Here is a 14864-nt window from a genome sequence, read left to right on the forward strand (position 1 = left end):
ATGGAATATATTTTTCCATCTCCTCACTTTCAGTCTGTATGTGTCCCTAGTTCTGAAGTGGGTCTCTTGTAGACAGCATATATATGAGTTTTGTTTTTGTATCTATTCAGCCCATCTATGCCTTTTGGTTGGAGCATTTAATCCATTTACATTTAAGGTAGTTATCGAATGTATGTTCCTATTACCATTTTCTTAATTGTTTTGGATTTGTTATTGTAGGTCTTTTCCTTCTCTTGTGTTTCCTGCCTAGAGAAGTTCCTTTAGCATTTGTTGTAGAGCTGGTCTGGTGGTGGTGAATTCTCTTAGCTTTTGCTTGTCTGTAAAGGTTTTAATTTCTCTGTCGAATCTTAATGAGATCCTTGCTGGGTAGAGTAATCTTGGTTGTAGTTTTCCCCCTTTCATCACGTTAAATATGCCCTGCCACTCCCTTCTGGCTTGCAGAGTTTCTGCTGAAAGATCAGCTGTTAACCTTATGGGGATTCCCTTGTATGTTAAGTGCTGCTTTTCCCTTGCTGCTTTTAATATTGTTTCTTTGTATTTAATTTTTGATAGTTTGATTAATATCTGTCTTGATGTGTTTCTCCTTGGATTTATCCTGTGTGGGACTCTCTGTGCTTTCTGGACTTGACTGACTATTTCCTTACCCATATTAGGGAAGTTTTCAACTATAATCTCTTCAAATATTTTCTCAGTCCCTTTTTTATTCTCTTCTTCTTCTGGGACCCCTATGTTTTGAATGTTGGTGTGTATTTTGTTGTCCCAGAGGTCTCTGAGATTGTCCTCAATTCTTTTCATTCTTTTCTTTATTCTGCTCTGCAGTAGTTATTTCCACTATTTTATCTTCCAGGTCACTTATCTGTTCTTCTGCCTCAGTTATTCTGCTATTGATTCCTTCTAGAGAATTTTAAATTTCATTTATTGTGTTTTTCATCACTGTTTGTTTGCTCTTTAAGTCTTCTAGGTCCTTGTTAAACGTTTCTTGTATTTTCTCTATTCTATTTCCAAGATTTTGATCATCTTTACTGTCATTACTCTGAATTCTTTTTCAGGTAGACTGCCTATTTCCTCTTCATTTGTTTGGTCTGGTGGGTTTTTACCTTGCTCCTTCAACTGCTGTGTATTTCTCTGTCTTCTCATTTTGCTTAACTTACTGTGTTTGCGGTCCACTTTTCGCAGGTTGCAGGTTCGTAGTTTCCGTTGTCTTTGGTGTTTGCTCCCAGTGGGTAAAGTTGGTTTAGTGGGTTGTGTAGGCTTCCTGATAGAGGGGACTGGTGCCTGTGTTCTGGTGGATGAGGGTGGATCTTGTCTTTCTGGTGGGCAGGACTGTGTCCGGTGGTGTGTTTTGGGGTGTCTGTGAACTTATTATGATTTTAGGCAGCCTCTCTGCTAATGGGTGGGGTTGTGTTCCTGTCTTGCTAGTTATTTGGCATAGGGTGTCTAGCACTGTAGCTTGCTGGCCGTTGAGTGGAGGTGGGTCTTAGCATTGAGATGGAAATCTCTGGAAGAGCTTTCGCTGTTTGATATTATATGGGGCTGAGGGGTCTCTGGTGGACCAATGTCCTGAACTGGGCTCTCCCACCTCAGAGGCTCAGGCCTGACATCGGGCTAGAGCACCAAGACCATGTCAGCCACTCGGCTCAGAAGAAAAGGGAGAAAAAATAAAAGAAAGAGAAGATAAATAAATAAAGTTATTAAAATAGAAAAAAATTATTAAAAACAAAAACATTAAAAAGTAATTTAAAAAAAGAGAGAAAGAAGAGATCAACCAAACCAAAAAACAAATCCACCAATGAAAACAAGTGCTAAAAACTATACAAAGAAAAAAAAAAGGACATTCAGAACCCTAGGACAAATGGCAAAAGAAAAGCTATACAGACAAAATCACACAAAGAAGCATACACATACACACTCACAAAAAGAGAAGAAAAAAAAATATATATATATTTTAAAAAAAGGAAGAGAGCAACCAAATCAGTAAACAAATCTACCAATGATAATAAGCTCTAAATACTAAACTAAGATAAACATAAAACCAAAACAAATTAGATGCAGAAAGCAAACCCCAAGTCTACAGTTGCTCCCAAAGTCCACCACCTCAATTTTGTGATGATTCTTTGTCTATTCAGGTATTTCACAGATGCAGGTACATCAAATTGACTGTGGAGATTTAATCCACTGCTCCTGAGGCTGCTGGGGAGATTTCCCTTTCTCTGCTTTGTTTGCACAGCTCCTGGGGTTCAGCTTTGGATTTGGCCCTGCCTCTGCGTGTAGGTCCCCTGAGGGTGCCTTTTGGGAAGTCTGAGGTCTTCTGCCAGCGTTCAGTATGTGTTCTGTAGGAGTTGTTCCACATGTAGATATAGTTTTGATGTGTTTGTGGGGAGGAATTGATCTCCATGTCTTACTCCTCTGCCATCTTGAAGGTGCCTGCAAGAAGGATGTTAAGAACATCTTTTCTAGAGAAAGGGTCTTGTTAGGTTTTCGTATCACACAGCAATCTCTCACATATTGTTGTGCACAGAGTAGTTACTCAAAAAACTTGTTGTATTGAATCACACTGAGTAATATATGGTAAAACATCATTACAATAGCACTAGGCCAAACTTCATTGAAAAATCAGAGCTTATGGTGTAAGAAAAGTGATTAATAGTCTATCACATATAATTGAAAGTAACTTTCCTGTCAGATATGTTGTATAACTAAGTCTCTCCACTCACTCAAGGGTGGGCATTTACTGGATGTCCTCTCTGTGCAAGGCACCATGCTAGGCTCTGTGCACAGAAAGGTGGACGAGACAAAATGCTTCCCTTGCAGCCACTCATAGCCTCATGGAGACAGCCAACCAGAAAATGGACAGTTACAAAACGATGTGACACGGACTCTGACAGGTCCAGATTTTCTTTCCATCTCATTCCTCTCTTTTCACTGCCAAGTTGATGGGGGTGTCTTGGTAAGGCAGAATAAAGAGGCAAAGGCTTTATCAGGATAATAATTAGCAAGAGAGGGGTTCATTTATCTTAAAGGAAGAACCTGAAAGATTCAGGTTCCCCTGAGCATGAAAAATTATCCTGGCCTCAGAGACCCTGAGTGTACTCCTCAAGGATCGGGGCACTCAGCAATGGAGCCCTGACCCTGGGGAGAGGCAGGATGGGGTAGAAAAGACCAGCAAAGGGGAAGGGGATGCAGTGTAGATGCGAGGAGGAAAGAGACTCCTGGATTTCCACAGGGGCAGATTCTGCATGGAATGACATGGTGGGAAAAATAAAGAAATACCATCAGTGTCCACACGTGAGACTGATACCCTCTTAGATGTTGGGGGCATGAATGATGGTTATTGCTGTAGTGGAGGTGTGCTCAGTGTCCCACAGGGACCCATGGGATGAGGAAAGGAGAGGTTGCCTAGGTCAGGCTACACAGCAGATGTGGGGAGGGTGATAGAGGTAGGAGAAAATGGTTTGAAATCTGAAAATTGTTCAGTAAGGCTTCAGAACAGACCACATGTCCATAGAAGCTGACCCCATTGCATGACTTTCTTATTAAATGACAATCAGTCAATTACCATGATTGTTCTTACCCTCAACAGACTTGGGGGGCAGGAAGTACAGCTCAGTGCTGAGCAGAAGATGCTCCCTTTGAGGATGAAGAAAAAAAGAGAGGGTGGGCTGAGCTGTCCTCCTCGGGGATAGAGCCCACAGGTGACAGAGATTTGTAATAGTCATCTTCCCCATCAAGCACTTTGATTTGGCTGCAACAAAGGAAAGAGTTTCAGCAGAAAAAGAAAACAAGTGCAGCAGTCATCAATGGGGCAGTTTAAGTTGCGTGAGTACTTGGAACAGGGTTGGGCCCCAACACTGAGTCGGGGGGGCAGCTTACGGTAGCTCAGGGTCTCCCAGCCCGGAGGAACTCGTGTCTGATCCACAAAGCCTTTCACATCTAGGTCACACACTAATAATGGGCCCAATTTAGTGGTATCTGGAAATTGTAATCATATTGCAACTTAAATTATGTGAATTAACTTGTCTGGTTCCCTCTAGATGAGAAAGTTCCCTTCCTGATCTTTAGTTCTCAGACTAGTACCAATTACCTACCTCACTCCTATTCTTTTTTTTTCTTTTACATCTGTACCTTTTTTTTTTTAACATCTTTATTGGAGTATAATTGCTTTACAATGGTGTGTTAGTTTCTGCTTTATAACAAAGTGAATCAGTTATACATATACATACATCCCCATATCTCTTCCCTCTTGCGTCTCTCTCCCTCCCACCCTCTCTATCCTACCCCTCTAGGTGGTCACAAAGCACCGAGCTGATCTCCCTGTGCTATGTGGCTGCTTCCCACTAGCTATCTATTTTACGTTTGGTAGTGTATATATGTCCATGCCATTCTCTTTGTCCCAGCTTACCCTTCGCCCTCCCTGTATCCTCAAGTCCATTCTCTAGTAGGTGTGCATCTTTACTCCCATCTTGCCCCTAGGCTCTTCATGAACATTTTTTTTTTTTTAGATTCCATATATATGTGTTAGCATACAGTATTTGTTTTTCTCTTTCTGACTTACTTCACTCTGTATGACAGACTCTAGGTCCATCCACCTCACTACAAATAACTCAATTTCATTTCCTTTTATGGCTGAGTAATATTCCATTGTATATATGTGCCACATCTTCTTTATCCATTCATCTGTTGATGGACACTTAGGTTGCTTCCATGTCCTGGCTATTGTAAATAGAGCTGCAATGAACATTGGGGTACATGACTCTTTTTGAATTATGGTTTTCTCAGGGTATATGCCCAGTAGTGGGATTGCTGGGTCGTATGGTAGTTCTGTTTTTATCTTTTTAAGGAACCTCCATACTGTTCTCTATAGTGGCTGCATCAGTTTACATTCCCACCAACAGTGCAAGAGAGTTCCCTTTTCTCCACACCCTCTCCAGCATTTATTGTTTGTAGATTTTTTGATGATGGCCATTCTGACCAGTCTCACTCCTATTCTTAATCGAGATGCTAACAAGCAAATCAGCCACAAACTCCGCAGTGTCCCTGGCTAACCATTGGAGTAAATTATCCTTTGTGTACCTTTAAGGCCCACAGGTAGGCGAACGTGGGGAAGCGGCCTATTTGCACTGCATGGAGTGCTCTGATTTGTGGGAGAGTTTTATACAGCCTGATACACGTCTCAAATTATGAGGACAGTACAATTCCCTGGGATAATTATGAAAAATAACACTTGCCTTTTGGTGGCAATTTCAGTCTTTTCAGACAGAATAGATTCAAGTTTTGTATACTTGCTACTGTGAAAAGTAGTTTCCAGTGTCAATAATAGTGGTGATATCCCCACTGAATATTTTTAGAAGCCTCTCTGGAAAGTTTTGCATTTTCTATAATATCACAAAGGACCCCTTCTGTTTACAGTTGCTTAGAACTAAGAAGACAGATATTTACCCAAGTTTTCTTGGCTTCCTCTTGCTCCCTTGATATTCTAGAGTTCCCTGTGGAGAGGGCCAAGAACACACAGTCAAAGGAAAGCAGCAAGTCGTTAATTTTTAATTCAAAGTGATTTTGTGTTGAATGCAAGCAGATGCTGATAATATCAGAAGTCACAGCATAATTTTTTGATCAAAGGGCTCAAGTGAGCCTGATGAAGCATGCATCTTGCTCGTCTTTGATAAACCACATCAATTATTCACCGTGAAGGCAGACATCCTGACATGAAAGCAACAGATAAAGGGCCTAAGCACATGTTCAAGAGGAGAGTATAAGAGAGTGGGGGCGGGGCTGGAGGGGCTGGAACAGGTATTAATAACAGAATTATTAACTGGAAACAAAGCCAGTGAAACAGCTTTATGGCCACTTTGAACTCACATTTAACTGGTTATAGTACATGGTGTCCTCAGGACTACTCAACATTTTGGGCTGCTGACATCTTCGGTGAGGTGTTCGCTGCTTCTGTGCAAGACCGTTTTCTGAATCTGCAACAGGATAGCAAAACTTTACTGTAAAGCATCTGAGGTTTTGGGAAAACTGAGTGTAAAATCGCTCATCACATAAATGCACATAGCAGAAACTCTGTCCTGTTTTAACGGGCACGTTAGAGCTTTGCTAATATTAGGAGAAATATCATGCTAAACACACACACACACACACACACGGATTGCTAAGTGTAAACAAGGGCAGCTGTCGAGGACTTTGCCTACATCTTTCTTATCTGAGTCAGCAGTCAAGAGTGAAGGAAAGAAAATTGGTTTGTCCATGCTGGTGAAGTAGAGGTTGGTGGTCAGCCTTTGTAGAGTAGAGAATGCCCTCTTGGTGAGATAACTCAGTTAAGGCAATGAAGGCAATCTGGGGCAGTTTGCACCACATCCTACAGTGAGAGTTCAAAGACATCTGGAGCACACACACTCTTGGGTAGATGAGAAGCAAACCTTTTGGTGGGATACATTTTGGGGGGATACATTTTGGAGGGCAAATGGCTTGAGCTAGTATTTTCTGAAATGCTTTGAACAATACCACTGATCCATGCAGTCTCTGGAGGTAGCGTAAAGGAGAAGGGGAAAGGATGATTGCACGATTTCATGGAGCAGCCTCTCCATGTTAGTCCTGATTTTGGAACCCTGGACCAAGAGTGTACTAGAAATTAAGAAACCACAGGTCCAACAAAGTCATGATTTATTTCCCTTCCAAGCAGATGATTTTCATGAAATCTGCTGTCCTTTTGGCACTATATCTGAATCAGGATTCAGCAGTTCTAACTTCTTGCCAACACACACACGCGTGCACGCGTGCGCGTGCCTGCATGCACACAAACACAGCCGCCATAAAATACTGCTCATGAATGTCATGGTTTGGAGAAGACATATCACTTTCTTGGACCAAGGGTATACCATAAACTAATTATTTATAAAAAAGAGTTGGAGCTTTGTATTTGGAATCATAGCTTGATTTCATTAGAGATTCCTACTATACAAGGAAATTCTAGGGGAATTTTCTAAGTGAAGAATGACTCAGCAAGGACCATAATGAAGAGTGAATTATCAATTTCCTAAGTATGAAGTTTTGTGTCTTTTTTTTTTTTTTGAATTGGAACATATCTATGTTTGAACAAGACTATTAGAACCATACAGGACTTTAGGAACCATCCATTCTAAATACCCATTTTTTCACAAAAGGAAAAAATGAATGACACACCCCAGTTCAAGTGGCAGAGTGGGGACCCAACCTTAGATCTCTTACCTCCTGTTCTGGCAGTTAAAAAAAAAAACTACAGCATATTGTCTTTCTTAATAAAAAAGTTGTTTTTTTTTTTTTTTTTTAAACATCTTTATTGGGGTATAATTGCTTTACAATGGTGTGTTAGTTTCTGCTTTATAACAAAGTGAATCAGCTATACATATACATATGTTCCCATATGTCTTCCCTCTTGCGTCTCCCTCCCTCCCACTCTCCCCATCCCACACTTCCAGGCTGTCACAAAGCACCGAGCTAAAAGTCAAATTTAGGGCTTCCCTGGTGGCGCAGTGGTTGAGAGTCCGCCTGCCGATGCAGGGGACACGGGTTCGTGCCCCGGTCCGGGAAGATCCCACATGCCGCGGAGCGGCTGGGCCCCTGAGCCATGGCCACTGAGCCTGCGCGTCCGGAGCCTGTGCTCCGCGACGGGAGAGGCCACAACAGTGAGAGGCCCGCGTACGGCAAAAAAAAAAAAAAAAAAAGTCAAATTTAAGTAAAAGTAAGCTCCATGAAAAAATATTAATTAGCATAGCCATATGATGGTGCTTGCAGAAGGTTCCAGTAACCTTAACAGACATCCCTGTCCACATCTTCAGGAACTGTGCAGAGAATAGGATTCAAGCCTCTTGTACTGGCATCATTCTCAGAGTACAAGGAATCCAGAATTGATAAGGGTACTTTCTGATAGTTCCAACATACCTACCTCCATACGCTTTATGAAGTTCATATTCTGTAATATGGTAGAACATAAGGTTGTGAGGTTCTTTTATGTTATCTCCTCTGATTCATAGACTAATGAACAGAAACATCTAGAGTTAAGGTTGCTGGTGTGAGCACTGGAGATCTGACATTTACTCCCTCTTAGACTTTCTACTATTACAGGAATTCCAAACTTGACAACTCAAGAGACTGATCTTAAATAGTTTTGGGGTTCAGCTGACGTTCAGCCCCATTCAGTTGGACTTTATGTAAAGTTTACAATTGATCAGAAGCTTTTATTTTATATTCTCAACTGGGAATGCTTACTATAAGACGTGGCTCTCAACTTCTGCTCTTGATGAACTTGCTGTTTCATAGGTGGGTGTTCTTTTCCTGATTCTTAGAAAGAATTCAGTTATTGGATTGAATTTTACCTATTTTAACATTTCCCATAAATTAAGACAAACTGTTGGTATCTATACCATACTAGAATCTAATGTAAGCTGGTGTCTGATTTAGCATCAAATGTTTTTCTTTTTTTTTTTTTTTTGCGGTACGCGGGCCTCTCACTGCTGTGGCCTCTCCCGTTGCGGAGCACAGGCTCCGGACGCGCAGGCTCAGCGGCCATGGCTCACGGGCCCAGCCGCTCCGGGGCATGTGGGATCTTCCCGGACCAGGGCATGAACCCGCGTCCCCTGCATCGGCAGGCGGACTCTCAATCACTGCGCCACCAGGGAAGCCCTAGCATCAAATTTTAATTTTCATTATTTTAACTTTAATATCTCCAAATTTCATGATGTTTTGCAAGAAGTGCCACAACTTCCAGGTGCTTTGCCATTGGAACAAATCTGAGTATCACTGATATATCGATCACAAGCAACCAAATAAATAATTGGGAAATGAATCATTATTCAATTACTGCTGTTGGAACAACTGGATAGCAATATGCAAAAAATGTAACTTAAATATACACCTTATAAAACTTATTCTATATGTAAGGAACTTTGCTCAGTATTGTAGGGAAGACAAAAAGAAAAAAGACAAGGTTCCTGCCTTCAGTCTAATAGAGGACCTTGAGTCTTAAGAGGTTAAGTGACCTGCCTAAGGCCATAGCTATTGCTGTTGGACTCAAATTACTTTTTTTAATTCTAAATCTTTTACTTTTCTCAATATACTTCTTGATTCTCACCAGCTACAATAAATTCCAGATGAGCTATATAGTTAAACATTTTAAACATTCCCATAAAAACTTTAGAAGGAAATGAAATAGACTATATATCTTAAATGTGGAAGAAGATATTAGGGACAAGGATGGGTTCAATTATATTAAAGTGAAGTATTCTATATGATGGACAGTAACAAAACCTTAAGATGAAAGAAAGTGCAACAGAAAGATAAAAACAAATTTAAAAATATAGACACAAAGGTCTATTATCCATAATGTGGAAAGGCTGAGGCAAGAGAAAGATGGAGAAATATTTATACATGTTGAAATGCAATTATGATATGAGATATTGAAAAACATTCAGCCACCTTGACAAAGAGCTTCAATTAAAACAATTACTACTGTCTTTCTATTAATTAGGATAAATCAAAAAGTAAAAAGACAATGTGGGAGAGGCCCCAGGTGCACAGATGAGTCCGTAGGCTCCGCTTCTCCTGAAGTTACCTGACAATAGATAACAAAAGCTAAGCAACTTGTTCCAAGAAACACGTCCCAACAAAGTAAACCAAAAGAGAAAAAAATACCATTTGTATGAAGATGGATATAATACTTTAACAGAAAAAAGCTAGAACAATACTTTCTTTAATAGAAAAAAGCTAGAAACATGATAAGTATTTGATAATTGGGGACAACTCTGAGATATAAATATGATGTCATACCATAAAGGCACCAATGAGGATAAATATGGGTATGATACTGATAGATGAAAATTCAAAGTTCAGAAAAAGAAGCAAATACAAAATAGCATATGGCACACTGATTAAATCTAAATATGTGTGCACTTTGAGAAGTTTGTCATGATTTTTTTCCCTTAAAAACTTAAAAATAAAAAATTAATGAGGCATGTAGGACAAAAATTATGATTTCTTTCAATATATAAAGAAACTATAGGTAAGAAAGGCTAAATCTGTAAGTGGCAGAGTGGAAGCTTAACCCCTGTCTTTTGGCTCTTGAGCCAGTCAGTTTGCTCATAGGAGATACAAAACAATAGGGTTACCTGGCACTTTCCTAGTTCATTTGACTATTATGTAGATAAGCTGGGCAGTTCAAGTTTGAAGATATACATTAGAATATGAGTTACTACTTTGAAGACAATGGTGTTCATATTCTGTAAGTAGCCAACTTCCATTTCACATAAATATTTGTTAAGCCAAGCCAAATTCTCCAGTTTGTAATACTCTGGGTGCTACCTACCTATTGTGCTTTATAAAAGTATATCATATCATGAATACCAGTTTGAACTTAACATAGGTTCTCTTTCCTTTCAGGAACCCCTGGACATTTCTTTTCCCCCTGCACTTTTTGATTTCATAGTTGAGACCCTGAATACACCCTTCTCTTCTGAGTTGTCACAGAACTCTATACTAAACTGGAGATAAATCTGTCAGAAAATGGAAGAAACATGGAGAGAGTTTCAAGAGCACCGGGAAATGCACACTCCTTATTCCCTAATTCCGGATCACTGTGTGGCGGCACACCTGGCCAAGTCCTTGGTGAGAGACAAATGGCTGAATCTAGTTGATAGCTTTGTTCCATAACTTTAAACAACTGGTTTGGAAATTTAATATTTCAATTTTCTTTATTGAACATGCAGGTATATCCAAACTAGAGTTGCCAGATCAAATACAGGGTACCCAGTTAAATTTGAATTTCAGATAAACAACCAATACCTTCTGAGTGTAAGTATATATTCAGAACATACTTATATTAAAAAGTGATTGGTTGTTTATCTGAAATTCAGATCTAGCCAGGTGTACTTTTTTCCCCTTAAATCTGGCAACCCTAATTCAAACACAGTTTTAAGTTACAAATGAGGCTTTTTGTTTTCTCTCAGGGTCTCAGAGATGAAGAAGTCTATTTGACTTGCTGAGTTACAGCTATTTTGGCCACAAATGCTCTTGCCTAACATTGTCCCCTAACACTTAGTTTCACTTTCCATCACCCATTACAGATGTGCCAGTTCTGGTAAATTTCCTAGCTGGGCTTGCAGCGGTGGAAGAACAACCACAGGGACGGCAGGATGGCACATGCGGCCCAAATATTCCCCGTCCTGGGTGGGACAGTATGGATTCCAGGTCCCTGAGGAGTGGACAGGCAGTGAGCAGGGTTCTTGGCAGAGGGCATACTGGGAGAGCCATAGTCTTTGCACCGTCCTTGAGGGCCTCTGCAGACAGGGATACTTTCTGAGCAGCATGACTGCTGATCTGATTGCCATTTTGTGGATGAGGCATTCCCAGGGTCACTTGCCAAGTAAAACATCCCCCTGAGCCCTTGAGGCAAACAGAGTGTTCAGCATTCTAGATTTATAGATGGCAAATCCTGTACAGAGTTACGAGATACACCCTACTTAGGGTCATTTTCTTCACACTACAGTAGATGTTCAGCTTTTTAAAATACCAGTGCTAAGATCAGGACCTTGATAGATCTATCTATCTCATATACATATATACACACACACACACACACACACATACACACACACACATATATATATATATAAAACACATATTTTATCTCCTTAGGTGGTTCTAATGTGCAGCCATGGCTGAGAGACAAGGTACTAGACCATCTTAAATCTTCCCTTCCCAATAAGAATCACACTGGCAGAAAGTTTGCAGTAATCTGCACTACCTTAAAAATGCAGTCTTTGGAAAATTATGAAATCTATGGAATTAGGGTTGCCAGATTTAGGAAAAAAAAAAAAAAGGACACTGAGCTAGATTTGAATTTCAGATAAACAACCAGTGTGTTGTAAAGCATTTGCTCCTGATCTGCTGAGGCATGGGCTATGTCAGGGATGCTCAGAGCCTTGACAGGGAGTAGAAGGGGAGAGATTATGTCTGGTAGTTCAGAGATAATTCAATTTTTAAGTTATAACATGGAGGATGATAACCTCTGTGGTTAGGCTCCTTGCTTTTATATCTAAGGGGTCTGAAGCCCAGGTAGCTTGGGGCCCTCTGCTGGTCTCCCCTCAGAGTCTAAGCCTTGGACTCAGGTCTTTTGATTCAAACCTCAAGGCCCAGGCCATGGCCTCTATTACAATGCTTTTTCTTTAAATGAGACGTTCTTATAAGTTTTCACCTTACCACATCTAACTTCAGGAGGGACGAAGGAATTCAGTAGGCTTTTGTAAAACACACACACACGGGCTTCCCTGGTGGCGCAGTGGTTGAGAGTCCGCCTGCGATGCAGGGGGCACTGGGTCGTGTCCCGGTCCGGGAGGATCCCACATGCCGCGGAGCTGCTGGGCCCGTGCGCCATGGCCGCTGAGCCTGCGCGTCCGGAGCCTGTGCTCCGCAGTGGGAGAGGCCACAACAGTGAGAGGCCCGCATACCGCAAAAAAAAAAAAAAAAAAAAAAAAAAAAAAAAAAAAAAAAAAAAAAAAAAAAAAAAAAAAAAAAAAAAAAAAAAAAAAAAAACACACACACACAACCAGAAAGAGAGATTTTCTCCTGGGGTGCATGTAATTCAGATCTTCCTTTCTAAGATAAAAGGAAAACTACAAATTTTCCCAGTTGCCATGTTATGTCATGAACAATCTTCTTCAAAATTGCAAAACTGCTACAAAGAAAATATCCCTGAGTTAAATTAGTGCCTGTGGAAGATGGTGGAATTATAAATTTTCTATATGGAATTCTCCCCTTATTAGTTAGGGAAGTGGTAATAACTTCCGCTAAAACGATTTCACAGCTCAGGTCCTGGCACACACTCAACAAACAAAGACTGAATGAATGAATGAATGGTTACTATTCATCATTCTTGTTAAGGTCTGTTGTATCTCTGTGGTCCACTCTTTGTTTCTGTCAATTAGAATATTATTGCCAAGGACTTTCTTATCCTGGGACATCTCTGGGAACCTTAGTCTACCAAGGAGGGGGGATGAAATTGGCCTTTTAAAAACAAGGTTCATTAAGTATTTTTTTCTTAATATCCTTCCAATATTTTTTCTAGGAATATGTATTCACTTTTTAGCCAAGAAAACCAAAACCAAAAAGTAATCATTCATCTAATTTGTTACTACTTTTCCCACACTTAACAATAAAGTCATAAATGTTTTCCCATGATTTAATCTACTTTAAAAATAGTATATACCTTCTAGAGTTACATTTTTTAAAGTAATGAATGAACATGATGTTCAAATAAGTTAAGCAGTGAAAAAAAAAAACCCCAATCCCATTCCCATAATAGAGGCAAATGATGGAACAAGTTTTCTTATCTGTCTTCCAGTATAGTCTAAATGACATCATTTCTAATAGTTGCATGCTATTTCATTTTATGAATGAACCGTGATTAACTTATACAGTTTCCTGTTTGGGCATGGAAGTTGTTTCCAATGTTTTTCTCTAATAAGCAATGCTGTGAGGAACATACTTATAGTTTGATCTTTGATAATTCACATTATTTTCTTAGGATAAATCCCTAGAAGTGGAATTACTGGCCGAAGACTATACATATTTTAAAAACTTACAATTTTATTTACAATTGCCTTCTAGGAAGTGGGTAGCAAAATATACTTCTACCACCTGTACCTGATATTACCTGTTTTTGAAGGCCTTCACCAGCATGGGTCAGCATCTTTAAGAAAAAGCCTGACAATTCAATAGGTGAGAAAATGGCACGTCATTTGTTTTTATTTGCATTTCATTGATTACTTGAGAGGGTAAGTGCCCTTCCTTTCCCCCTTCCATATTATTAGCCATTTGTGTTTCAGGATTCCTCTTGAGTTGGAAGCAGCAGCAAAGTTCAAAGGTCCCGCTGGACTTAAAAAGGATGGAACTAGTTGCCTGTCTGGTGTGAAAGGATGAGAGGTCCCATTGGCTAATAGGTGTAGAGATGCCCATTTTTCAAAAATTACCATGTTGTGGGAAAGTATTTCTCAAACTTCTGCATTCATCTGCCACTTAAGTATTTTTTGCTATGTTCGAGACACCTGTACTATTCTTTATTTAATATTTTAAAATCAGCCAATTTCTTTTTCTCTTAAATACATTTCTTAAAAATAAAACTACTACTGTAAAGGGAAAACACGTGTCATTTGCCATAAATAGAAGTAAACCGTAAAGTAAATACAGTAAGAACAAAAACATATTCTCACAGCTGAGCTAGGTTTCTGTTTCCCACAGAACATTCTGGGCTTCTTAAAGGTTTGTTAAAAAGACCGGTGAGTAAATGTGAGAGGAACGTAAGACATACTAACATCACTATGACTTTCTCCTTAACCTGAAGAATTTAAACTGAGGACTGTAAAAGGAGTACTTTCTTCTACACAATTCAGTGTTATTTAAGGTCACATCCACACACCATGTAAAATCAACTTGCAGACCACCAGAGGTTCATGTCCCACACTTTGAGAAACATGAATGTTACAGAAGAAAAAGTCAGAAAAACCTGACTATGAATCCCATCTCTAGCACTTGTTAGAAGTCTGAACTCACTGATGATGATCCACGCAAGTAAGGCTGTTGTGAGGATGACAGATAATGTATGAAAAGAGAAAGCATGGCACCTGAGGCGGAGCAGGTGCGCCTAAGGGGTTGTTGTGATTCTTGTTATATGAGAGTGATTCTCCGTCCTGGTTGTACATTAGTATCACCTGAAGGCCTTTTGAAAAACACTGACGCCTCAGCCTTATCCCTGGAGATCCTAATTCAGTTGGTTAGGGTTAGGTCTCTGGCATTTTTATTGTTTAAAAAATGACCCTCCCGGGCTTCCCTGGTGGCGC

At 40.0% G+C, this 14864-nt stretch overlaps 1 protein-coding gene across 1 annotated transcript in view; it reads right to left on the minus strand.

Annotated features, from left to right (window-relative positions):
- Positions 1 to 547: 547 nt before the first annotated feature.
- MYO3B (myosin IIIB) overlaps positions 548 to 14864 on the minus strand; it is a 428930-nt gene continuing 414613 nt past the window's right edge. The window contains exons 33-36 of the mRNA XM_032638633.1: positions 5857 to 5963; positions 5437 to 5483; positions 3572 to 3742; positions 548 to 2424 (exon numbers count right to left, since the gene is read on the minus strand). Coding sequence (XP_032494524.1) covers positions 3604 to 3742; positions 5437 to 5483; positions 5857 to 5963 — 293 coding nt within the window. The 3' untranslated portion in view covers positions 548 to 2424; positions 3572 to 3603. The remainder of the gene's footprint in view (positions 2425 to 3571; positions 3743 to 5436; positions 5484 to 5856; positions 5964 to 14864) is intronic.

This window comes from Phocoena sinus, chromosome 7 (assembly GCF_008692025.1).
Source record: "Phocoena sinus isolate mPhoSin1 chromosome 7, mPhoSin1.pri, whole genome shotgun sequence".
Classification (NCBI taxonomy): Eukaryota; Metazoa; Chordata; class Mammalia; order Artiodactyla; family Phocoenidae; genus Phocoena; species Phocoena sinus.